We start from the raw sequence: 24,508 nt of genomic DNA, 5'->3' as shown, positions 1-24,508 counted from the left end.
GTTTGACAGCAGGTCTAGGTCGTGCTCGTCGTGGTTGTCCGGCGCTCCTGGCACAGGCCCGAACCCGTCGAAGATCAAGTCTCCGCGGATATCTGCCGTGTAGTTCAAGTTTTCGAACCTGATCTGGCGGCCACGGGCGAAGCTGTCGATCTGCTCCAACTGGCCAAGCGAATTAGCCCGCAGTGCGAAGCCGCCGAACACAAAGATCTGTCCGGGAGAAAAGTCTCATCCTGGACCGTTTTGTTGACGATCGAAGACGCCATCAAGCCTCGAAGCAACGACACAGAGGAACTCTCAATGAAAGCACCAATGTCGGTGTCAAAACCGGCGGATCTCGGGTAGGGGGTCCCGATCTGTGCGTCTTAGGCTGATGGTAACAGGAAGCAAGGGACACAGTGTTTACCTAGGTTCAGGCCCTCTCGATGGAGGTAAAACCCGACTTCCTGCTTGATTAATATTGAAGATATGTGGAATACAAGAGTAGATCTACCACGAGATCGTAGAGGCTAAACCCTAAGAGCTAGCCTATGATGGTATGATTGTAAATGTGATCGGCCTTCTAAGGACCATCCTCTCCGGTTTATATAGACACCGGAGAGCTAGGGTTTACATGGAGTCGGTTACAAGGAAGGAAATATAATACCCGGATCGCCAAGCTTGTCTTCCACGCAAAGGAGAGTCCCATCTGGACAAGAGCCGTGCTCGTCGTGGTTGTCCGGCGCTCCTGGCACAGGCCCGAACCCGTCGAAGATCAAGTCTCCGCGGATATCTGCCGTGTAGTTCAAGTTTTCGAACCTGATCTGGCGGCCACGGGCGAAGCTGTCGATCTGCTCCAACTGGCCAAGCGAATTAGCCCGCAGTGCGAAGCCGCCGAACACAAAGATCTGTCCGGGAGAAAAGTCTCATCCTGGACCGTTTTGTTGACGATCGAAGACGCCATCAAGCCTCGAAGCAACGACACAGAGGAACTCTCAATGAAAGCACCAATGTCGGTGTCAAAACCGGCGGATCTCGGGTAGGGGGTCCCGATCTGTGCGTCTTAGGCTGATGGTAACAGGAAGCAAGGGACACAGTGTTTACCTAGGTTCAGGCCCTCTCGATGGAGGTAAAACCCGACTTCCTGCTTGATTAATATTGAAGATATGTGGAATACAAGAGTAGATCTACCACGAGATCGTAGAGGCTAAACCCTAAGAGCTAGCCTATGATGGTATGATTGTAAATGTGATCGGCCTTCTAAGGACCATCCTCTCCGGTTTATATAGACACCGGAGAGCTAGGGTTTACATGGAGTCGGTTACAAGGAAGGAAATATAATACCCGGATCGCCAAGCTTGTCTTCCACGCAAAGGAGAGTCCCATCTGGACAAGAGCCGAAGTCTTGAGTCTTGTATATTGACGCTTCTATAGTCCGGACGATGAATATAGTCCGGCTGTCCGGATACCCCCTTATCCAGGACTCCCTCAGGCACCGCACACGGCTAAAAGATCAACTTGTGTGTCTACGGGGTGCCCCTGGCCACGTATATAAAGGATGGAGGGAGGAGGAGGCCGGCCCTCATAGGGCGCGCCCAAAGTGTGGAGTCCTACTAGGACTCCCTAGTCCTAGTAGGATTCCACCTCCCACATGGAATAGGAAAAGGGGAAGGGAGAAGGAGAAGGAAGGAAGGGGTCGGCCCCTTCCCTAGTCCAATTCGGACCAGTCCATGGGGAAGGGGTGCAATCACACTTGAGGCCTTTCTCTCCTTTCCCGTATGGCCCATTAAGGCCCAATACGAATTCCCGTAACTCTCTGGTACTCCGAAAAATACCCGAATCACTCAGAACCTTTCTGATGTCCAAATATAGTCTTCCAATATAAATATCTTTACGTCTCGACCATTTCGAGACTCCTCGTCATGTCCATGATCTCATCCGGGGCTCTGAACAAGCTTCGGTCATCAAATCACAAAAACTCATAATACAAATCGTCATCGAATGTTAAGCGTGCGGACCCTACGGGTTCGAGAACTATGTAGACATGACCAAGACATATCTTCGGTCAATAACCAATAGCGGAACCTGGATGCTCATATTGGCTCCCACATATTCTATGAAGATCTTTATCGGTCAAACCACATAACAACATATGTTGTTCCCTTTGTCATCGGTATGTTACTTGCCCGAGATTCGATCGTCGGTATCATCATACCTAGTTCAATCTCGTTACCGGCAAGTCTCTTTATTCGTTTCGTAATACTTCATCCCGCAACTAACTCATTAGTCACAATGCTTGCAAGGCTTATAGTGATGAGTATTACAGAGAGGGCCCAGAGATATCTCTCCGAAACACGGAGTGACAAATCCTAATCTCGATTTATGCCAACCCAACAAACACCTTCGGAGACACCTGTAAAGCAACTTTATAATCACCCTTTTACGTTGTGACATTTGGTAGCACAGAAAGTGTTCCTTCGGTATTCGGGAGTTGCATAATCTCATAGTCTGAGGAACATGTATAATTCATGAAGAAAGCAGTAGCAATGAAACTAACACGATCATAATGCTAAGCTAACGGATGGGTCATGTCCATCACATCATTCTCCTCATGATGTGATCCCGTTCATCAAATGACAACACATATCTATGGTTAGGAAACATAACCATCTTTGATTAACGAACTAGTCAAGTAGAGGCATACTAGGGACTATATATTTTGTCTATGTATTCACACATGTACTAAGTTTCCGGCTAATACAATTCTAGCATGAATAATAACCATTTATCATGAATTAAGGAAATAAATAATAACTTTATTATTGCCTCTAGGGCATATTTCCTTCAAATTCATATATGCATGATTTGATATCTTTGCAAGTCTCTCCGAATTATCGGTTTAGTTTGGCCTACTATATTGACCTTTCTTGCAATGGGAGAAGTGCTTAGCTTTGGGTTCAATATTGCGGTGTCCTTTCTCAGTGTCAGTAGGGGCAGTAATGCATGTATTGTATTGTTGCCATCGAGGATAAAAAGATGGGGTTTTCATCATATTGCTTGAGTTAATTCCTCTACATCATGTCATCTTACTTAATGTGTTACTCCATTCTTTATGAACTTAATACTCTAGATGCATGCTGGATAGCGGTCGATGTGTGGAGTAATAGTAGTAGATGCAGAATCATTTCGGTCTACTTAACACGGACGTGATGCCTATGTTCATGATCATTGCCTTAGATATCGTCAAAACTTTGCACTTTTCTATCAATTGCTCGGCAGTAATTTGTTCATCCACCGTAATATTTGCTATCTTGAGAGAAGCCACTAGTGAAACCTATGGCCCCCGGGTCTATTTTACATCATATTAGTTTCCCATCAACTTGCCAATTTCTGTCACCGTTCCTTATGATGCAATCTTTACTTTCCAATATATAAACCAAAAATATTTACTTTACCATTTATCTATCTCTATTAGATCTCACATTTGCAAGTAACCGTGAAGGGATTGACAACCACTTTATTGCATTGGGTGCAAGTTGTTGATTGTTTGTGCAAGTATACGGTGACTTGTGCATTGTCTCCTACTGGATTGATACCTTGGTTCTCAAACTAAGGGAAATACTTATGCTACTTTGTTGCATCACCTTTTCCTCTTCAAGGGAGAGACCAACGCAAGCTCAAGAGGTAGCAATAAGGATTTCTGGCACCGTTGCCGGGGAAGTCTATGCCAAGTCAAGCCATACCAAGTACCCATCATAAACTCTCCTCTCTTGCATTACATTATTTGCCTTTTGCCTCTCGTTTTCCTTTCCCCCCACTTCTAAAACGATTTTCAAAAAGATTTGCCTTTTTATTCGCCTTCCTTCCGTTCGATCTTTTGTTTGCTTGTGTTACCATGTTCCTTCTTTTTGCTTGCATCTTCGCTTGCTAAAAAGTTTATGGATCCTCATCCACTTGCTAATGTTTTTAAGAGATCCGATTATGTTGAGCCAATTGCTAGTGAGTTGTGTGCACTAGATTATCTTTATGAAGTTTTGCTTGAAATTCATGACTCTGAAAATTGTGATGAAGAAATTTATGAAGAGATTCATGATAGCTCCATGAATGAAAAGCATGATTGCGATGATGTTATTATAAATTCTATTAATGTCAGTTGTGTTAATAATATGCAAAACCCTAAGCTTGGGGATTCTAGTTTTGCTATGTCCACTACTTGTTGCAATGATCATGATTGGGGTGATTCCTCTTATGATCTTGAAACTTTATTTAAGCCCCATGATGAATATCAGATTGATAATAGTGTTTGCAATAATATTGAAAGTGGGTTTGGAAGAGTGTCAACTTTAGATCCCACATATTTGGAGAATGTTCAATCTTATGATATTTTTTTTATAAAAGTGGGTTTAGAGAAGTCATGACTTTAGTTCATGTTGATCCCACTATTTTGGAAGAGTGTCAACTTCGCATGCATGTGGATCGTGTTGAGAATATGCTATGTGATAGATATTTTGTTGAATTTGCTTATGATCCTACATTTAATTATTATGAGAGAGGAAAATATGGTTGTAGGAATTTTCATGTTACTAAATTACCTCTCTTCATGTTGAGATTGCTATCGTCTCTTTCTTCTTCCTTGCATATGCTAGTTTTTGCTTGCCTTGATAATTTGTTTGCTTATAAAATGCCTATGCATAGAAAGTATGTTAGACTTAGATGTGTTTGTCACGTGTTTTATGATGCTCTCTTTGCCCTTCAATTCTTGTCTTTTATGTGAGCATCATTAAAATTATCAACGCCTGGCTAAAAGGCTTTAAAGAAAAGCGCTTGTTGGGAGACAACCCAATATATTTCCTTTCTGCTTTTGAATAAATAATTCATATAGACTTTGGTTAGATGTGGTTTCATGTTTTAATTAGTGTTTGTGCCAAGTTAAACCTTTAGGATAGCTTACAGAGATAGTTGTGTTGATCCTGCTGAAAATCACAAACTTTTGCGCCCAGTAAATTAGTTTTGATAATTCACATAAACGTGATTTGATCTGATTCTTTTTGCTCTGTATTGGTACACAAATTTCTCAGGTTTTCCTAATTTTGCTGAACTTTTGGAGTTACAGAAGTATTTGAGAGTTACATATTACTACAGACTGTTCTGTTTTTGACAGATTCTGTTTTTCGTGTGTTGTTTGCTTATTTTGATGAATCTATGGGTAGTATCATGGGATATGAACCATGGAAAAGTTGGAATACAGTAGATATTACACCAATGTAAATAAATAATGAGTTTGTAACATTACCTTAAAGTGGTGATTTATTTTCTTATACTAACGGAGCTCATGAGATTTTCTGTTGAGTTTTGTGTTGTGAAGTTTTCAAGTTTTGGGTAAGGATTTGATGGACTATTGAATAAGGAGTGGCAAGAGCCTAAGCTTGGGGATGCACAAGACACCCCAAGGTAATATTCAAGGACAAGCAAAAGCCTAACCTTGGGGATGCCCCGAAAGGCATCCCCTCTTTCGTCTTCGCCTATCGGTAACTTTACTTGAGGCTATATTTTTATTCACCACATGATATGTGTTTTGCTTGGAGCATCTTGTATGATTTGAGTCTTTTCTATTTATTTTACCACAATCATCCTTGATGTACACACCTTTTGGGAGAGACACGCATGAATCGTGATTTATTAGAATACTCTATGTGCTTCACTTATATCTTTTGAGCTAGGCAATATTGCTCTAGTACTTCACTTATATCTTTTTAGAGCACAGCGGTGGCTTTATTTTATAGAAATTGTTGAACTCTCATGCTTCACTTATATTATTTTGAGAGTCTTTTAGAACAGCATGGTAATTTTCTTTGGTTATAAAACAAGTCCTAATATTATGGGCATCCAAGAGGGATATAATAAAAACTTCCATATGAAGTGCATTGAATACTATGAGAAGTTTGATTCTTTATGATTGTTTTGAGATATGAATATGGTGATATTAGAGTCATGATAGTGGATTAGTTGTGAATTTGAGAGATACTTGTGTCAAAGTTTATGATTCCCGTAGCATGCACGTATGGTGAACTGTTATGTGATGAAGTTGGAGCAAGATTTATTTATTAATTATCTTCCTTATGAGTGGCGGTCGGGGACGAGCGATGGTCTTTTCCTACCAATCTATCACCCTAGGAGCATGCACATAGTACTTTGTTTTGATAACTAATAGATTTTTGCAATAAGTATGTGAGTTATTTATGACTAATGTTGAGTCCATGGATTATATGCACTCTCACCCTTCCACCATTGATAGCCTCTCTAGTATCGCGCAACCTTCGTCGGTACCATACACCCACCATATACCTTCCTCAAAACAGCCACCATACCTACCTATTATGGCATTTCCATAGCCATTCTGAGATATATTGCCATGCAACTTTCCACTGTTCCGTCGCTCCATCACTGTCATATTGCTTTGCATGATCATGTAGTTTACATCGTATTTGTGGCAAAGCCACCATTCACAATTCTTTCATACATGTCACTCTTGAATCATTGCACATCCGGGTACACCGCCGGAGGCATTCACATAGAGTCATATTTTGTTCTAAGTATTGAGTTGTAATTCTTGAGTTGTAAGTAAATAAAAGTGTGATGATCTTCATTATTAGAGCATTGTCCCAGTGAGGAAAGGATGATGGAGACTATGATTCCCGCACAAGTCGGGATGAGACTCCGGACGAAAAAAAAGAGGCCATAAAAAGAAAAGGAAGGCCCAAATAAAAAATATGAGAGAAAAAGAGAGAAGGGGCAATGTTACTATCCTTTTTCTACACTTGTGCTCCAAAGTAGCACCATGATCTTCATGATAGAGAGTCTCCTATTTTGTCACTTTCATATACTAGTGGGAATTTTCATTACAGAACTTGGCTTGTATATTCCAATGATGGGCTTCCTCAAAATGCCCTAGGTCTTCGTGAGCAAGCGACTTGGATGCACACCCACTTAGTTTCTTTTTGAGCTTTCATACACTAATAGCTCTAGTGCATCTGTTGCATGGCAATCCCTACTCACTCACATTGATATCTATTGATGGGCATATCCATAGCCTGTTGATATGCCTAGTTGATGTGAGACTATCTTCTCCTTTTTGTCTTCTCCACAACCACCATATTCTATTCCACCTTAGTGCTATATCCGTGGCTCACGCTCATGTATTGCGTGAAGATTGAGAAAGTTTGGGAACATCAAAAGTATGAAACAATTGCTTGGCTTTTCATCGGGGTTGTGCATGATTTAGATATTTTGTGTGATGAAGATAGAGCACAGCCAGACTATATGATTTTGTAGGGATAACTTTCTTTGGCCATGTTATTTTGAGAAGACATGATTGTTTTGTTAGTATGCTTGAAGTATTATTATTTTTATGTCAATATTAAACTTTTGTTTTGAATCTTTCGGATCTGAACATTCATGCCACAATAAAGAAAATTACATGGATAAATTTCCATATCAAAAATTCTGTTTTTATCATTTACCTACTCAAGGACGAGCAGGGATTAAGCTTGGGGATGCTTGATACGTCTCCAACGTATCTATAATTTTGATTGTTCCATGCTATTATATTACCTGTTTTGGATGTTTTATATACATTAATATGTTATTTTATATTATTTTTGGGACTAACCTATTAACCGAGGGCCCAGTGCCAGTTTCTATTTTTTTTTGCCTATTTTAGAGTTTCGCGGAAAAGGAATACCAAATCAAGTCCAAACGGAATGAAACTTTCGCGATCATCTTCCTTGGACCAGAAGGACACCAGAAGACTTGGAGATGAAGTCGCAGACGCAACAAGGAGGCCACGAGGCAGGAGGGCACGCCCCTACCTCATGGGCCCCTCGTGGGTCTCCTGACCTAGCTCCTTCGCCTATATATACTCTTATACCCTAAAAACATCCAAGGGAGCCACGAAACCACTTTTCCACCACCGCAACCTTCTGTACCCGTGAGATCCCATCTAGGGGCCTTTTTCGGCGTCCTATCGGAGGGGGATTCGATCATGGCGGGCTTCTACATCAACACCATTACCTCTCCGATGAAGCGTGAGTAGTTTACCACAGACCTACGGGTCCATAGTTAGTAGCTAGATGGCTTCTTCTCTCTCTTTGATTCTCAATACCATGTTCTCCTCGATGTTCTTGGAGATCTATTTGATGTAATATCCTTTTGCGGTGTGTTTGCCGAGATCCAATGAATTGTGGATTTATGATCGGAATATCTATGAATATTATTTGGTTCTTCTCTGAATTTTTATATGCATGATTTGATATCTTTCCAAGTCTCTTCGAATTATCGGTTTAGTTTGGCCTACTAGATTGATCTTTCTTGCAATGGGAGAAGTGCTTAGCTTTGGGTTCAATCTTGCGGTGTCCTTTCCCAGTGACAGTAGGGGGCAGCAAGGCACGTATTGTATTGTTGCCATCGATGATAAAAAGATGGGGGTTCCATCATATTGCTTGAGTTAATTCCTCTACATCATGTCATCTTACTTAATGTGTTACTCCGTTCTTTATGAACTTAATACTCTAGATGCATGCTGGATAGTGGTCGATGTGTGGAGTAATAGTAGTAGATGCAGAATCATTTTGTTCTACTTGACACGAACGTGATGCCTATGTTTATGATCATTGCCTTAGATATTGTCATAACTTTGCGCTTTTCTATCAATTGCTCGGTAGTAATTTGTTCACCCACCGTAATATTTGTTATCTTGAGAGAAGCCACTAGTGAAACCTATGGCCCCCGGGTCTATTTTACATCATATTAGTTTCCCATCAACTTGCCAATTTCTGTCGCCGTTCCTTATTTTGCAATCTTTACTTTCCAATCTATAAACCAAAAATACCAAAAATATTTACTTAACCGTTTATCTATCTCTATTAGATCTCACTTTTGCAAGTAACCATGAAGGTATTGACAACCCCTTTATTGCGTTGGGTGCAAGTTGTTGATTGTTTGTGTAGGTATCCGGTGACTTGTGCGTTGTCTCCTACTGGATTGATACCTTGATTCTCAAACTGAGGGAAATACTTACGCTACTTTGCTGCATCACCCTTTCCTCTTCAAGGGAAAAACCAACGCAAGCTCAAGAGGTAGCACTCCCCTAGTCCAATTCGGTCTCCTTCCTGGTGGGGGGTGCGCCACCCCTTTTGTGGGCTGGTGTGCCTCCCTCCTATGGCCCATATGGCCCATATCTTTCCTCGGGGGGTTCCGGCAACCCCTCCGGTACTCTGATATGTACCCGATACATTCCGGAACAGATCCGGTGTCCGAATACTACCTTCCAATATATCAATATTTACCTCTCGGCCATTTCGAGACTCCTCGTCATGTCTGTGATCTCATTCAGGACTCCGAACAACATTCGGTCACCAAATCACATAACTCATATAACACTATATTGTCAACAAAAATTAAGGTGCAGACCCTACGGGTTCGAGAACTATGTAGACATGACCGAGACACCTCTCTGGTCAATAACCAATAGCGGAACCTGGATGCTCATATTTTCTCCCACATATTCTACGAAGATCTTTATCAGTCGAACCGCCATGTCAACATGCGTTATTCCCTTTGTCATCGGTATGTTACTTGCCCGAGATTCCATCGTTGGTATCTTCATACCTAGTTCAATGTCATTACCGACAAGTCTCTTTACTCGTTATATAATGCATCATCCCTCAACTAACTCATTAGTGACATTGCTTGCAAGGCTTCATATGATGTGCATTACCGAGAGGGCCCAGAGATACCTCTCTGATACTCGGAGTGACAAATCCTAATCTCGATCTATGCCAACCCAACAAACACCTTTGGAGATACCTGTAGAGCAACTTTATAATCACCCAGTTATGCTGTGACGTTTGATAGCAAACAAGGCATTCCTACGGTGTCCGGGAGTTGCATAATCTCATAGTCGGAGGAATATGTATTTGACATGAAGAAAGCAGTAGCAATAAAACTGAACGATCATTATGCTATGCTAACAGTTGGGTCTTGTCCATCACATCATTCTCCTAATGATGTGATCCCGTTCATCAAATTACAACACATGTCCATGGCTAGGAAACTTAACCATCTTTGATCAATGAGCTAGGCTAGTAGAGGCATACTAGGGACACAGTGTTTTGCCTATGTATTCACACATGTATCAAGTTTCCGGTTAATACAATTCTAGCATGAATAATAAACAATTACCATGAATAAGGAAATATAAAATAACAACTTTATTATTGCCTCTAGGGCATATTTCCTTCAGATTGATATATAGGATGAAGGAATACAGATTTCAGAAGTGTTCTGGGAGGTACCGGGTTATCTCTGGAAGACTAAAAAGGGTTTCGGGGGTCCCTGGCAAGTGTTGGGGGGAGGCTCATGGGCCAAGGGAAGTGGGCACACCATCCCACAAGGGGTTGGGCGCCCCCCTCACCTCAGCCCACTCGGCCACAAGGAAGAGGGGCACCCCCCTAGGCAGCCACCCCCTTGACTTGGGAGGCAAGGCAACTAGGGGCGCAGCCCTAACCCTAGGGGTGCCTCCCTAGGGGAGGCCGCTGGCCCTAGATGGGCAGCCCCTAGGGCGCCCCTCTTCCCCCTACCCCCTATATATACAGAGAGAGAGAGAGATAGAGAGGAGGGCAGCCGCACTCATTCATGCCACGGCGCTGCCCTTCCTCTCTCTCGTAGTACCTCTCTCTTGGATTGCTTCACGAAGCTCTGCTAAGATTTCTCCACCACCACCACCATCACCACAACACCACCGTGCTTCTGGAGAACTCGAGCTACTACTTCACCATCGCTCCCTGGATTGAGGAGGTGAAGGCATCATCAAGACATACATGTGTTGAACGCGGAGGTGCCGTCAAAGATAAAGGGAAAACCTTATTCTTAACTTCATCTCCGGGTAAACCTGCAAGCTTAAATAATCCACAAACTTCATCCGCATAGATTAGGTGCATATCAGGATGTATTGTTCCATCTCCTGCATAAGGATTAGGTAGCAGTTTCTCTATCATACCCGAAGGAATCTCATAATAAATATTTTTAGTAGGTGCAGTAGGTTGAGGAGAAACTCTTTGTGCTTTCGGTCGAGGTGAAGATACCCGAACAAACCCCTCAAAGGATTGTTTTCCATAGTAACAAGTAACAGTAAATTGCAGCACGTAATATAAATGTTTCCTTACCAAATTCTACTTACCAAAGGCACTTCACTCCCCGGAAACGGCACCAAAAAAGAGCCTTGATGACCCACAAGTATAGGGGATCAATCGTAGTCCCTTCGATAAGTATGAGTGTCGAACCCAACGAGGAGCAGAAGGAAATGACAAGCGGTTTTCAGCAAGGTATTTTCTGCAAGCACTGAAATTGTCGGTAACAGATAGTCTGATAGCAAGATAATTTGGAACAAGTGACAAGTAGCAATAGTAGAAATAGGTGCAGCAAGGTAGATCAATCCTTTTTGTAGCAAAGGACAGGCTGGAACAATCTCTTATAATTTGTAAAACGTTCTTGAGGACACACGGGAATTTCATCTAGTCACTTTCATCATGTTTGTTTGGTTCACGTTCGTTACTTTGATATTTTGATATGTGGGTGGACCGGTGCTTGGGTGCTGTTGTTACTTGAACAAGCCTCCCACTTATGATTAACCCATCTCGCAAGCATCCGCAACTATGAAAGAAGAATTAAGATACATCTAACCATATCATTAAACATATGGATCCAAATCATCCCCTTACGGAATAGCGCATAAAGTAGGGTTAAGCTTTTGTCAATCTAGCAACCCATCATCTAATAACTAATCCACAATGCATTCCCTTAGGCCCAAAGATGGTGAAGTATCATGTAGTCGACGTTCACATGACACCACTAAGGGAACCACAACATACATATCATCAAAATATCGAACGAATACCAAATTCACATGATTACTTATGACAAGACTTCTCCCATGTCCTCAAGAACAAAAGCAACTACTTACAAATCATATTCATGTTTAAGATCAAAGGGTTATTGAATAGCATAATGGATTTGAACATATAATCTCCCACCAAATAAACCAACTAGCATCGACTACAAGATGTAATCAACTCTAATAGCAACCCACATATACCAATCTGAGGTTTTGATACAAAGACTGAATACATGAGATGAACTAGGGTTAGAGATGAGATGGTGCTGGTGAAGATGTTGATGAAGATTGATCCTCCCACGATGAGAGGGTTGTTGGTGATGACGATGGCTTCGATTTCCCTCTCCCGGAGGGAATTATCCCCGGCGGAATCGCTCCATTGGAGAGCAAAAGTGCTACTGCCCAAGGTCCGCCTCGAGACGGCGGCGCTCCGTCTCGAAAGTCTTCTATTTATTTTTTCTAGGGAAAATGGGATTATATACCAGAAGATGGGTACCGGAGGTTGGCCAGGGGCCCCACAAGCCACCAGGGCGTGGGCACGTCGTGGTGCCTCGTGGGCACCTGGGTGGCCCCTCTGGTACTTCTTTTCTCCAATATTTTTTATTAATTTCAAAATAAATCTCCATGAAATTTGAGCTTATTTGGAGATGTGCAGAATAGGTATCTCTGACATAGCTTTTTCAGGTCCAGAATTCCAGCTGCCGACAATCTCCCTCTTCATGTGAATCTTGCATATTAAGAGAGAAAAGACATTAGAATTGCTCCATAAAGTGTCATATTGATTAAAAAACTATAAATAACAGTAGGAGAACATGATGCAAAATGGACGTATCACAGGATAAAAACAACAATTTTGTGTCTTAATCGGCAGTTCATCCTGTCATCTCCCTGTCCGCCGCCTCCTCCTTCTGGATCTCATCGCCAGTAGCACACCGCAGTCGACAGGCCAGCAATCAACCCCAAGGCAGTCGGGTCAGCAGTTGAGCACCATGAAGGGGGTTAGCCACATGAGAAGGCATGTGCAAGAGGTTGATTTGGTAAGGGGGTGCTCACCTCGGCTCAATGTGCCAGTTGATTTTTGTGGCGGTGCAGATCGAGCAGCCGATGTAGGGTGGTGCAGATTGAACGACCGATGTAGATGTAAAGGACGGTGTCACAGTGGAGAAGCAGAGACATGGGATCGAGGTCGTAGGGGGAAGCGCTCACTTGAGGAGCAGGATGCACTGACGGCCGCGGTGGGTAGGTGGAAGCTCCTAGAGGGAGGAGCGCCGGAGGATCTGCCGGTGCGAGGATGATGGCAATGGCGACGTGGACGGCTGTCTCGGCGGTTGGCGCTCTTCCCGATGATGGCTACATGCGGCCATCGCCTTTGTCTGGTCGTGCTCCATGGCGTTTCTCGGTGTTCGCCAGCCGTGCCCCTCGCGTTGCTGCTCACACCCGTGTTTAGGGAAGGGGGCAGGGGTGGCGGTGCGAGGGGGATGGACCGAGCAGTGGCGGCGGCAAGCTCGGCAATGAGAAAGGAAGGGGGAGCGTGGCAACTGTGGCAAGAGAGAAAGAGAGGGGCGCGACGGGGATAGTGGCTAGGGTTTCACCTAGTCAAGTGCGCTCTTCTCCTTATGTGCAACCAAGCCATTCACGGGACGCTACACAAGTGCCTCGACGTGAAATCCCACAAATACCATCGGCGGGCAAGAGAAACTACAAGCGGTGGCCCGACCCGCACGCCCATTCAAACCAGCAACACCCGCTTTCACAGTCTATGACAGCGGCGGCCCACCTTGCCCGGGTCCCACCTGCCATGGAGAGGTAGGAAGGCGGAACGCGTGAAAAACGAAGGGCGAAAGAGATGCACTATTCATTGGTTTTCATCAGACATGATCCGACGACCAGGATCGTCTCATCACAAGATCGGATGGCCTGAATTTGTTTGGAAGCCCGATCGGACGGTCCAGATAGCACATGCCCGGAGAAGGCTTCATTTCATCTCAGAATCTAACAATGGGATGGTATTTTTGAGTATCGTATTTTGCATCATCAATCATCCGTTGGAGATGCTACGTGAGGAGGCTTGTCAGCAATTCCTGTTGTGGGATATTTCTTGGGCTGGCTTTCAGCCAGGGCGTCTAGAAGATCCACACCTTTGACGACGGGCAGCAGCTATTAATTTACTGCAAGAAAAAGAAAAGTCAATCTAGAGCTAGAATTGCTTCCTGACACGTTGTTTGAACACACAACTCTCTGCAAAACGGCTGATAACAACCCACAATCATCGTTTCTACACGGGATCCCATCCCGAGGCCGAGCCCGCGTGTGGTGCCGAGCAAACTTTTGTACGGAGGACGGAAGACGCGGTGCTCGCGATGAAACGCGGATCTTTCGATCCATGAACGAACGAAGCCGCGTACGTACGTACGCAGGGTGGTAGACCCGTCAGCGCGGCCACCCACCGCGCGTGCGCGTGCCCGAGCGCGCAGGGAGGCAGGCAGCCAGCCCCACGACGGACGGAATTCTCTCTCATGCAGCCGGGTTTAGCTGGGTTGGGCCGAGGCGTGACCCAGAAACGTGGACTCGCTGGAGGCGGGTCAGATGGTCAACCGGTCAGTGCGTTCGTTCGTCCTTTGCCCCCAAAACGAACAAAAGCGACGCGCTCCGCCACAAGCCGAGACCCGGTAAAACTTCCGCCTGCTTTGCTCTCCTCTCCCCCGCCTACCTCCTCGGCCTGTCCACAACACCACCACGAGGGGTCGGTGGCGGCGGCGCCGCAAAACATTCGGTTGGCTCGTCCCGGTGGGAACTGCCCGCAGCTCCACCCATCTGCTTCCGCCGCACCTACCAGCGCATCGTCTGCTCCTCGACCAGGTTGGCTACTACCCCTTCGGGCTTACCGGGTTGCCGAAAGTCTAGCTGATGATTAGTGTCGCCGTACAAATTTACAAGCTGGAGTAGGTTTGTAGCTTCCCTGCTTGTTCCCCTCCGTCGACTGCCGCGATCCGGTGGAGTAGGCCCGTGTGTGTGTGCGTTGTTTGCTCAATCGTGCCGAGATGGTTAATTTCGTCCCCTCGACAGCTCCGGGCGCAGATTAGAACTGGCTTCGGATAAAGGTCTCGGGGAGGCCACGGATTCGACGCATGGGGAGCTCCGCCAGCTGCCTCTGGAGCGGCTCCAAGTCGGAGCCAGGTCCAAATGGTCTAGCGGCCGCGGCGGCGTCTCCTCGTTCTGGTACGTTTCATTTGGTTCCATTCGTGTGCTAATGATTAATTGATAGTCCTGCTTAAAGCTTTCCAACATTCTACTCTTCGAATTTTAAGAACATACTTGCTGCTTGACATGGAAAGAGTGGGGGATTTGCTGCAAATCTGTCCTGCTTAGCCAACCAGTTTATGGTATCTCCTTACTAGTTGTTCCAATTATTCTAGTGTTGCAGATGGACGAGTGATGAGAAATTTAGGGTGCCTTCCCTAGTTAGTGCCTTGATAAAAGTCAATTTAACAATGGGGCTGAAGCACAGAGACTTCCATTAATACAAACCACAGAACACTATGAATTCTAACAGCAAAATGGTGTACCTTAATGTTTTGTAATAGGAAAAAAAAATTAGATGTTTGTCGGCTTTTTCATACATATGATAGTGCTATTGGTATGATGTTCCCTTGAAGACAAGGCTAGGCCCAAAATTCCAAAACATTGCAGCAACATAAATGCTTTATGAGCATAATCGTAAGTTCACGCAAAATAATACACCAGACTGAACCAGCCTTTTGTGTTCTGCATTTCTTTTATGTTACCTGTGTCATCTGCAACTCAGGCTTAAATGAAACATTTCCTACACCAGAGGTTGTGTGATCCATCAAAAACTATACCATGACACACATCTGGCAATATCATAAGCAAGAAGAAAGATCAATTTTTCTATCTCAGTTTCTTGAACTAGTAAGCCGAGGTTTTGATATGTTTAATCATCTAACTGAGAGGATCTTGGTCATAACCATGGCACCCTCAAATCCTCAACCATAATGTTTACTATTATATGTTTCAGTGCATTTTTGCTCGGCCTTTCCTTTTTAACTGCCAATGATGATGTCAACTCTGAAAAAAAGTTCAGGCCATGTATTATCAAGATCCGGACGAAATATACAAGTCTTCTCCCTAAAAGAGTTGAAATCTGCCACACGGAATTTTCACATGATGAACTGCATTGGCCGTGGGGGTTTTGGACCAGTTTATAAGGTGAATCATTGGATCGTATTGCTGCCTTCTTACTTTATACTCCCTCCGTTCCAAAATAGATGACCCAACTTTGTACTAACTTTGGTACAAAGTTAGTACTCCCTCCGTCCCAAAATTCTTGTCTTAGATTTGTCTAGTCTAGATATTATACGGATGTATCTAATATCTAGACAAATCTAAGACAAGAATTTTGGGACGGAGGGAGTACAAAGTTGAGTCATCTATTTTGGAACGGAGGGAGTATGTCGTATGTTATCACTGCTCATTAGTCATACTTTACTGCCAATGTTCTCTTTTGGAAGAATGAATAACAGTGGTTCTCCTTCGCTTAGGGAGACCTGAGAGATGGCACCCAAGTTGCAATTAAAAGGCTTTCAGCTGAATCAAAGCAAGGAACTAATGAGTTCTTGACAGAGATCGATGTCATATCAAATGTGAGGCACCCCAACCTTGTAAAGCTCATTGGTTGCTGTGTCGAAGGGAATAACAGATTATTGGTGTATGAATATGCGGAGAACAACAGTTTGTCAAATGCTTTGCTTGGTAAGTTTAAGACTGGAATTTTACTTGCACAAAGTCTGACCTGTGTATTAACTTTCATAATCCTGTGCATTACCTTGTGATCAGGACCAAAGAGTAGATGTATTCCTTTGAACTGGCAAACAAGAGCTGCCATTTGTACTGGAACTGCTTCTGGTCTTGCATTTCTTCACGAGGAAGCACAACCACGCATAGTCCACCGTGATATCAAGGCTAGCAACATCTTACTTGATAAGACGCTGGTTCCTAAAATTGGAGATTTTGGACTGGCCAAGCTTTTCCCTGATGCCATCACTCACATTAGCACGCGTGTTGCCGGAACAATGTCAGTCCTCTCTATATCTTTTGGTGTATTTACTTGCTTTTACAGTGTGAGTTATTTGTATTTATGTAGATTTTCTCCGGAACAAATATCGTGCAGTACTTACTTTTAATGATGAAAGCAAAAATATTTCAATCAGCTGCCTTCAGTTACTTTTCTCCCAGTTGAACCAATTGACTTGTGATGCTGTCGAGACTATTAGTTGTATTTTGCTTTTTCCGTAACGACAAACTTCTATTGACATTTGCGGATATGATCTCTCCTGCAGGGGTTACTTGGCTCCAGAGTATGCATTATTGGGACAGTTAACCAAGAAAGCAGACATATATAGTTTTGGGGTGCTGCTTCTTGAAGTTATAAGTGGTGAAAGCAGCAGCAAATCGACTTGGGGGGAAGATATGCATGTCCTTGTGGAATGGGTAATTCACTTTCGCCTCTTCTTTCTCCATAGGATGCAATACCATGCTTGTATAGCTGCAGCATCATAAATCTGCGCACAAAAAGTCCTAGATTTCCCCATGGTAGACTCGCATCACATATTGGTGATGCTGATCCTATTTTTTCTTTTGCATAATTGACTTGGACTGAACTGCAGACATGGAAGCTGCGAGAAGAAGGGAGGCTTTTGGAAATTGTAGATCCAGATGTGGAAGAATACCCAGAGGAGCAAGTACTTCGTTTCATCAAGGTGGCACTTTTGTGCACCCAAGCAACAGCACAGCAGAGGCCATCCATGAAGCAGGTGGTCCATATGCTAGCTAATGAAACAGAAATCGATCTTCAAAACGCCGTCCCACCGGGTGTGCTGAAAGAACCCCGTCGTAAAATGGGCAGTTTGGGGGATTTGGCTCTGGACACGTCCTCGAGTCAGAGCACCAGAGCCAACGTGGCTGGCTCCTGCACCACACAGACCAGAGACATGAACAGCTGTAATTTTAGCACAACGGAGGTTTCACCTAGGTGATGTGGTGGACCAACTTGCAAACTTGTTTGCCACCTCCATCAGAGTGCCATGAGGTTTTGATGCGTCGAGTGCTGACGAGGTTTTTGTAGAAATGGAAAATTGCACATAATGTACTTGAAGCCCTGATTCAGGAGATAGACAGGATGCTGAGGGGAGTAGCTGTGAATTGCTGCTGTACAGAATGTGCACTTCACTTCTTCAAAGTTTAACACATGTTATTCTTTAGTGCTTGGTGTAGAGACGCGTTGCACAAGCATTATGTCGTTGGAGCTTCCCAACAGAAGGCAGCATATGAGATAGATGTCGCGAGGAACAGGCTGAACAGTTCCGTCCGTGCATATAACCCTAGTCACAATTTTAATTTCATAAGTTTACTTTTCTTCATGTAGAGTGAACATGTGTAGAAATTATGGTCAGTTTCTGCAGACCGTTGATACATTGTACTTTTTGTTCACGGTTGGATGTTGCAGTTTATAATTTTTTTACTGGACCGCACCTAGGGTAGCCCAATTGGAGCCAAATGTTTTCTCATGGGATCTTTGAATGACACTTACACATGTCAGGAAAGAAAAACTCTTCTGTTCCAAACGGAGTTACCCTCCGTTCACAAATATAAGATGTTTTATCTTTTTTCTGAATGTATAAAGAGACGTTTTAGTGTGTTTGTTCACTTGTTTCTATCCGTTTGTAGTCCATATTAAGATATTCAAAACATCTTATATTTGTGACGAAGGGAGTGCTGAGAATGAAATTATAAATATGACAATACCAAGACAACAAAGATATATTGTCAACGCCAAATGATTTTGACATTGCAAGCTTTGTACTCTTAATAAAGTACAGTATTTCAAATGTCAATATATGAATCCAATGCGTGTGTGTGTGAAAAAAAGTAGTTGTTTCATCTATATATTTGAATTGGGTGCAAGTAAAGATAATGAAGGGTGAATTCGGTGCAAGTAGAATGAATGTGCTAGGCTGGAAATATAGGTGATGTATACTAACATAACTACACCCTACATAGGATTGTAGGCAGTAGCCTATTTGATTCATAGCTTTCTAGGAACACAAAATGTAGTAGGAATACGTGTAAGACATGAACGTACATGTTTGGCTCGTAGAATTCTAGAAAAGAGGTGGTGGGTATGTCTTACCATTTTAGAATGTTTCGGAATTCCTTTTGATTCTTAAAAAAAATACTCCATTGGCTAATTCCGTTGAATCAAATGTAGCTAAAGTGAAAATCCTTTAAGAACAGGATGCTTGTGTTTTTCCAATGGGATTCCTTTGGATGAGGGCTTAAGTGTTTGTAAGCAAAGTTTAGATTATCCAGTAAGACACACTATATATGCTTCCAAACAAGACTCATAAAACAAAGCAAACATCAACCTTTCCGATGAGCAAAATACATCTTATTAGAGCTCTAGATTTATTCAATTCACGGGAGACAGTAGAAGGGTATTGTTTCTTTCTTCCCAACATGAACTGGGTGAAGAAACAATGAACAACTTTCCAACATGAACCGGGTGAAAAATGATGAACAACTAAAAAAACAACTTGGCACTCTATTCTTTGTCTACAAAAGCCGACTCTGCAAGATCAATTGCCCGAGCTAGGGCAGCTGCCTTATTCTCACATTCTTTTTGCTCATCGTCTGGGATACTATCAGCAACAATGCCCGCACCAGCCTGAAGGTGAGCAACCCACTCTCGGCGTCTATCTGAGCTTTTGTATGAGTACATTGTATTGTGGCTTGGAGCTGTTGAGAATACAATGGTGCGGAGAGCAAGAGCGATAAGCATGTCACCATCAAATGATATCCCTCCTAAGCCACCACTGTATGGTCCTCGTCTTGTGACTTCCAACTGATCTATTAGCTCCATGGCTTTTACCTGGTTATGTCAAACAAACTTTTAGAGCATAGCAATTTATTTAGAATAGAAAGGCACATTGATTGCTAAAAATATGTCAGTAGCTATAGCTGACTATTGTATGAATAAAGGATCTAAGCAATTCAATTGGAGTTTAGAGCACAGAGTACAATCTGAATTTTTTTTATCCAGTGATCTACTCCCTCTGTCCCATAATATAAGAACGTTTTTGACACTAGGACGGAGGGAGTAGCATGTATCAAGAATCCAGACAAACCATATGGCTAATATTTTGAAAATGCAAACTAACAATATCTACCGAGAAGAGGCAAAATGATATACATCGATTACAAAATTCTTCACGGTGCAAAGAGGCAATAAAGTTGTCAAACAAGTGCTTGACAAAAATAGAAACTGGTTAAGTTGGAGAGTATGTCCATATAAGAAGGTTGGAAGAAAGAGTTAACCTTTGGCGCCCCACTGACTGTTCCAACAGGCAATGCTGCTCGCAGTGCATCCCAGCTTTCAAGGCGATCATCTAACTCTCCACTGACCTGCATAGTGTTCAAAGTGAAATTACATTGGTGTTCGACATAACTGCAGAAAGCAATAATCCCTTGCCAATCACCATACATACCTACTTTTGTTTTATTAGAAGTTCTAAATGACAAACCAAGTCCTTATCTAGTGACAATTTTAATATGGGCTACATACGGATGTCTATAGACATATTTTAGAGTGTAGCACTCATTTTGCTTCGTATGTAGTCCGCATTGAAATCTCTAAAAAGCCTTATATTTAGGAACAGAGGGAGTATAACATATAGAGATGTCAACAGTGCGAGATTTATTTGACCTATGAACTCTTTATTTTCTTTAATATACCATGATGGAAAAAGAAGATTAACGAATGGCAAAACCCACATGTGTAGAAATATAAGCAACAAAACGAAATAGAAACAAAATGACTAGCTTATTTTGATAACATGAAAAATGTAATCTGGCAGATAGTTGCCATATACTAAATTTATGCAAATTCTATTGTTAATGTGATAACCAAGAATAACTAGAGGAACTAACTGTAACCGTAAACTCCCGGTGTAAAATGGATGTGCCATATGAATCATAGATCACACAACACAAGTTTACCGTGGAGCTGATGTGCATGACATGGGAGTACCGCTCGATGTTCATCAACTTCTCCACCTTTACAGACCCAGATTTGGATACCTGTCAAGTCCATGCACTCATAAGAAAATTTTGTGATATTGCAGTGGTAGTAGGGCTAACACATTCCCTTTTGTAAGTCCTGGAGAATGGATATAATTGCAGCATAATAAAGCTGTCAAATTTAGTCCATGACTTGGTAAAAAGTTAAAAAGATTGCCTCAGAATGTAGAGTAGACAAAAGGAATACATACCTTGCCAACATCATTCCTTCCCAAGTCTACAAGCATAATGTGTTCGGCACATTGCTTTTGATCACTTAATAGTTGTTCCTCTTGCAATTTATCTTCATGCTCTGTCTTGCCCCTTCGTGTAGTCCCAGCAAGTGGCCGGTTAATAACCTTTCCCTATGTTTTTTACGGTGTAGATTAGCTAAAGGACAATGATGCCGTCTGGTTAATAGCAAAAAATGGGTCCACATACCTTCTCGACTTTTGTAAGAATTTCAGGACTAGATGCTACCAGGATACAACCTCTCGCCTAAAGATGATAAAGGGACATTAGCAAATCAGTGCTTATACAATGTTCTAATGGTACACAATACATATTGATACCATCAATAATTTCTTGTAATCAGATAAAAAAATACCCAAAAGATCTGGTAAATTTACCTGCACATATGCCATGTATGGGCTTGGGTTGACAATTCGTAAAGCTCGGTAAACCTCAAATGGAGTGGCATAAGTTCGCCTCTCAAAACGCTGGCTTAAAACAATCTGGAAAATATTACCGGCCAGAATATGCTCCTTAGCCTGCATAACAGCACCCTTGTACTCATCACTTGTCATGGTCGATTTGTTCAAGGGTGTACCGAACTGCCGAGTATGTAGCTTCACAAATCCTGGAGAGAGCTTGGGGCTGGGGTAGAAATTAAATTGATATACAGGTTGTAAGCACCAAACAAAAATTAGCAAAATATTATATTTAAGGAAAAGACACAGCATATCTTACACATTTGCATTGTGAACTTTAGACAGCAACCGCTTCAATCGAGACCTGCCATCTTTGTATGCTTCCTCGGTGGATGCATGCCGGTCCACACTTACCCAATGGATGACATATACTTTCTGCAACAAGCACAGAGCCACAGAATTTGAAATGAATACAAGCTTTCCACTAATTGAAATGAGGAACAAGTAAATGTTATTTTGACTAATCAGTTGCAACCTACTGAACATGGAACAACAGGAATGATGTAATTTCACTTGATGCGGTAATGAGCTAAAAAATGACAGGCTTGCACTGTTTAGTTTAGTTCTTCCTATGGCCAATGGTGTACCAATACCATGCACTACTATCGATTTGCTTCCTTGAAAAGAGATGCATAAACTGATAGTGATGAACCAAGTATATCAAATAACGTGAAAGAAGTATGAAGAACAGTAGCTGTCCCTGGCAACAACAAATCAGAATTTTGTTCAAGATGACATACTAGAAATGGATATTGAGGAATTAAGCACCTTCTCAACATTGTCAAAGACAAGAACATCATCGTAAAGCCCCAAGTGAACATCAGGGAGGTTCCTATCATCGTGGGGAGCACCAGAGAAAGGTATCTTCTTCTTTTCGACATAGCGGACTGTATCATAGGAAAAGAACCCAACCCATCCACCTATCACAAACAAGGAAAAAAATATGCAATTATTACCATTTCAACATCAGGCAACTATCATTTATATTTCTCTTATGTTTTAGTTGATTTTGGCCGCTCACCACTGAAGGCCTCAGGGAGCTGGTCGATCTCCTGCGGGTGCCATCCCTCCATTATGCTCCTGGGAACCTGCATAGGATCATCCATGATCTTCTCCGTCACCTCAGCCTTCTCATGGTCCATGATGGTGACCTTGTTCTCCTTGGCCACGACCTCCATCACCGGGTGGGCTCCCACCATGCTGTAACGACCCTTGAATCCATTCCAGTTTCAGAGGGTTATTCCCAAGGATAAGAATAGATAGAGGGGTAGATTAGTGAGGAGGGACGTACAACGTTGGTGGTCCCCTCGAGCCCCTGCTCGACGGACTCGAAGAGGAAGCTGGGGGTGTCCATGTCGTCCTCGGGGACGAGGCAGCGGTAGGCGAGCACGGGGGTGAGGTGATCCGACACGATGCACTCCCACACGGGCACCAGGTTGCCCTTGCCGGTCCCCCGTGCCGCCGCCTCAAAGAAGCGCCTCCTGTCCTCCTCCTCCGCCTTCGCGGCGGCGCTCCCATTGATCACCGGGGTCGCGCTCGCCGACGAGCACCTCAGGCCGCTGCTGCTCCTCCTCCTCCCTCGTGCCGCCACCGCCCTCGATCTGCCCGCTGCCGCAGCCGCGGGCGGGGCGGGGTGGGCAGCGAGGCGCGAGGGCGAGAACGTGGCGGCGGCTAGGGATTCCATTGCGGATTGAACTGTCCTTCCGCTTCCTGCTCAACAACGGTCTGACACTGCTCTGTCAGATTTCGCGCTCGGAGAAAGAGATTGGGAGGGCGCGTATATATACGAGATGGGATGAGAAGCTGCAATCCGGTTGAGTTTAGAGGTGGTGGTGGTGGGAGTTGAATCCCAAAGCAGAGAGGGAGGAGAAGGCGTCTCCGGGTCCGGCGGCTCTCGCGAGCTCTGGGTTTTGACTCTTCTGATGGGGGAGAGGATGACCACGAGACGATTCACTGTGACATGTGATAAGTTTTGTTTGTTGATTGGATTGGCAGGTAATGAATACTAAGTTATACAAATAGAAACTACTTACAAAAAATTAACTACTGCCTAAACTACTTACAAGCACTGGAGTACTTGTTTTGGCAGAGTTTTGCTAAACAGATAAAACTTCGGGAACGTCAGATTAAGCATGCCAATTCAAACGTATTTCCATCCTCGTGACAACTTAAGTTACCTTATGATCGATTCGCCATGGTTAAAATCCGGCGTTTGATTTATAACAAAATCCTAAAACGTTACCATGGCAATATTTTCTCCAGTGGAGGAAATGTTATTTCCATGACCAAATCACAAATGTTTAGGCCTTGTTATCTATGCGAAGTATTTTTTTTTTTCAATGGGAGGCGACGTTCTCATCATCGGCAAATCGTGGACGTTGAGTTCATCGATCTCAAGATCCATCGTCTCAGTCACTCGAAGATGCTTAAAGAAGTAGGATGTGTATGCATACATTTATAGGGACGACTATATATATGCATATGTGAGCATCAGTATCTTTTTTTCGACAAAGGGTGAATTTTGTTGACTCAAAATGATGCATCAAGAGGATTCAAAACACGATAAACCCACACCCAGCCTCTGCATTGCTAAGGTGCACGCATCCAACACCAACACACACAAATACGCTGGTAACTAGCAAAGTCATAAGACAAAAGCTAAATGTAGACGAGGTAAAAAAAAGTCTCAAGCAGCCAGATCCACGATCGTCAAAACTGAAACAATGACAATATCTACACC

General features: G+C 43.3%; 2 protein-coding genes across 3 annotated transcripts; one reads left to right on the top strand and one right to left on the bottom strand.

Annotated features, from left to right (window-relative positions):
* The first annotated feature begins 14,509 nt into the window (after positions 1 to 14,509).
* On the top strand, positions 14,510 to 18,460 carry LOC123092670 (cold-responsive protein kinase 1). 2 transcript variants are annotated; one of them, XM_044514488.1, is made up of 7 exons: positions 14,510 to 14,785; positions 14,993 to 15,145; positions 16,029 to 16,153; positions 16,486 to 16,696; positions 16,781 to 17,018; positions 17,284 to 17,434; positions 17,611 to 18,460. In XM_044514488.1, the coding sequence occupies exons 2-7, from the start codon at positions 15,055 to 15,057 to the stop codon at positions 17,977 to 17,979; spliced, it is 1,185 nt and encodes a 394-aa protein (XP_044370423.1). In that variant the 5' UTR covers positions 14,510 to 14,785; positions 14,993 to 15,054; the 3' UTR covers positions 17,980 to 18,460. The 2 variants fall into 2 exon arrangements, with proteins under 2 accessions (XP_044370423.1, XP_044370424.1); XM_044514489.1 differs by lacking the exon at positions 14,510 to 14,785 and having other exon boundaries at positions 15,963 to 16,153.
* A 909-nt stretch (positions 18,461 to 19,369) lies between these two features.
* On the bottom strand, positions 19,370 to 23,728 carry LOC123092669 (anthranilate synthase alpha subunit 2, chloroplastic). Its single transcript, XM_044514487.1, has 10 exons — positions 23,060 to 23,728; positions 22,790 to 22,979; positions 22,537 to 22,688; positions 22,028 to 22,143; positions 21,688 to 21,934; positions 21,500 to 21,556; positions 21,271 to 21,423; positions 20,999 to 21,079; positions 20,318 to 20,404; positions 19,370 to 19,871 (listed from the first exon to the last, which is right to left on the bottom strand). The coding sequence occupies exons 1-10, from the start codon at positions 23,450 to 23,452 to the stop codon at positions 19,545 to 19,547; spliced, it is 1,803 nt and encodes a 600-aa protein (XP_044370422.1). The 5' UTR covers positions 23,453 to 23,728; the 3' UTR covers positions 19,370 to 19,544.
* Between the last annotated feature and the right edge of the window lie 780 nt (positions 23,729 to 24,508).

Source organism: Triticum aestivum, chromosome 4B, assembly GCF_018294505.1.
Source record: "Triticum aestivum cultivar Chinese Spring chromosome 4B, IWGSC CS RefSeq v2.1, whole genome shotgun sequence".
NCBI classification, from domain to species: domain Eukaryota; kingdom Viridiplantae; phylum Streptophyta; class Magnoliopsida; order Poales; family Poaceae; genus Triticum; species Triticum aestivum.
Note: the sequence above shows the minus strand (reverse complement) of the source record. Positions and strands in the feature narration are given on the sequence as shown.

Bases quoted from the DNA above. Each gene is read 5' to 3' on its own strand.
- LOC123092670 (XM_044514488.1), top strand. From the start codon at position 15,055: ATGGGGAGCTCCGCCAGCTGCCTCTGGAGCGGCTCCAAGTCGGAGCCA. The intron at 16,154-16,485 runs GTGAATCATTGG...TCCTTCGCTTAG, and splicing joins GTTTTGGACCAGTTTATAAG to GGAGACCTGAGAGATGGCAC. The intron at 17,019-17,283 runs GTCAGTCCTCTC...TCTCTCCTGCAG, and splicing joins ACGCGTGTTGCCGGAACAAT to GGGTTACTTGGCTCCAGAGT.
- LOC123092669 (XM_044514487.1), bottom strand. From the start codon at position 23,452: ATGGAATCCCTAGCCGCCGCCACGTTCTCGCCCTCGCGCCTCGCTGCC. The intron at 21,935-22,027 runs GTAAGATATGCT...TTTCTACCCCAG, and splicing joins AAAGTTCACAATGCAAATGT to CCCCAAGCTCTCTCCAGGAT. The intron at 21,080-21,270 runs GTATGTATTCCT...TGGACTTGACAG, and splicing joins GAAGGAATGATGTTGGCAAG to GTATCCAAATCTGGGTCTGT.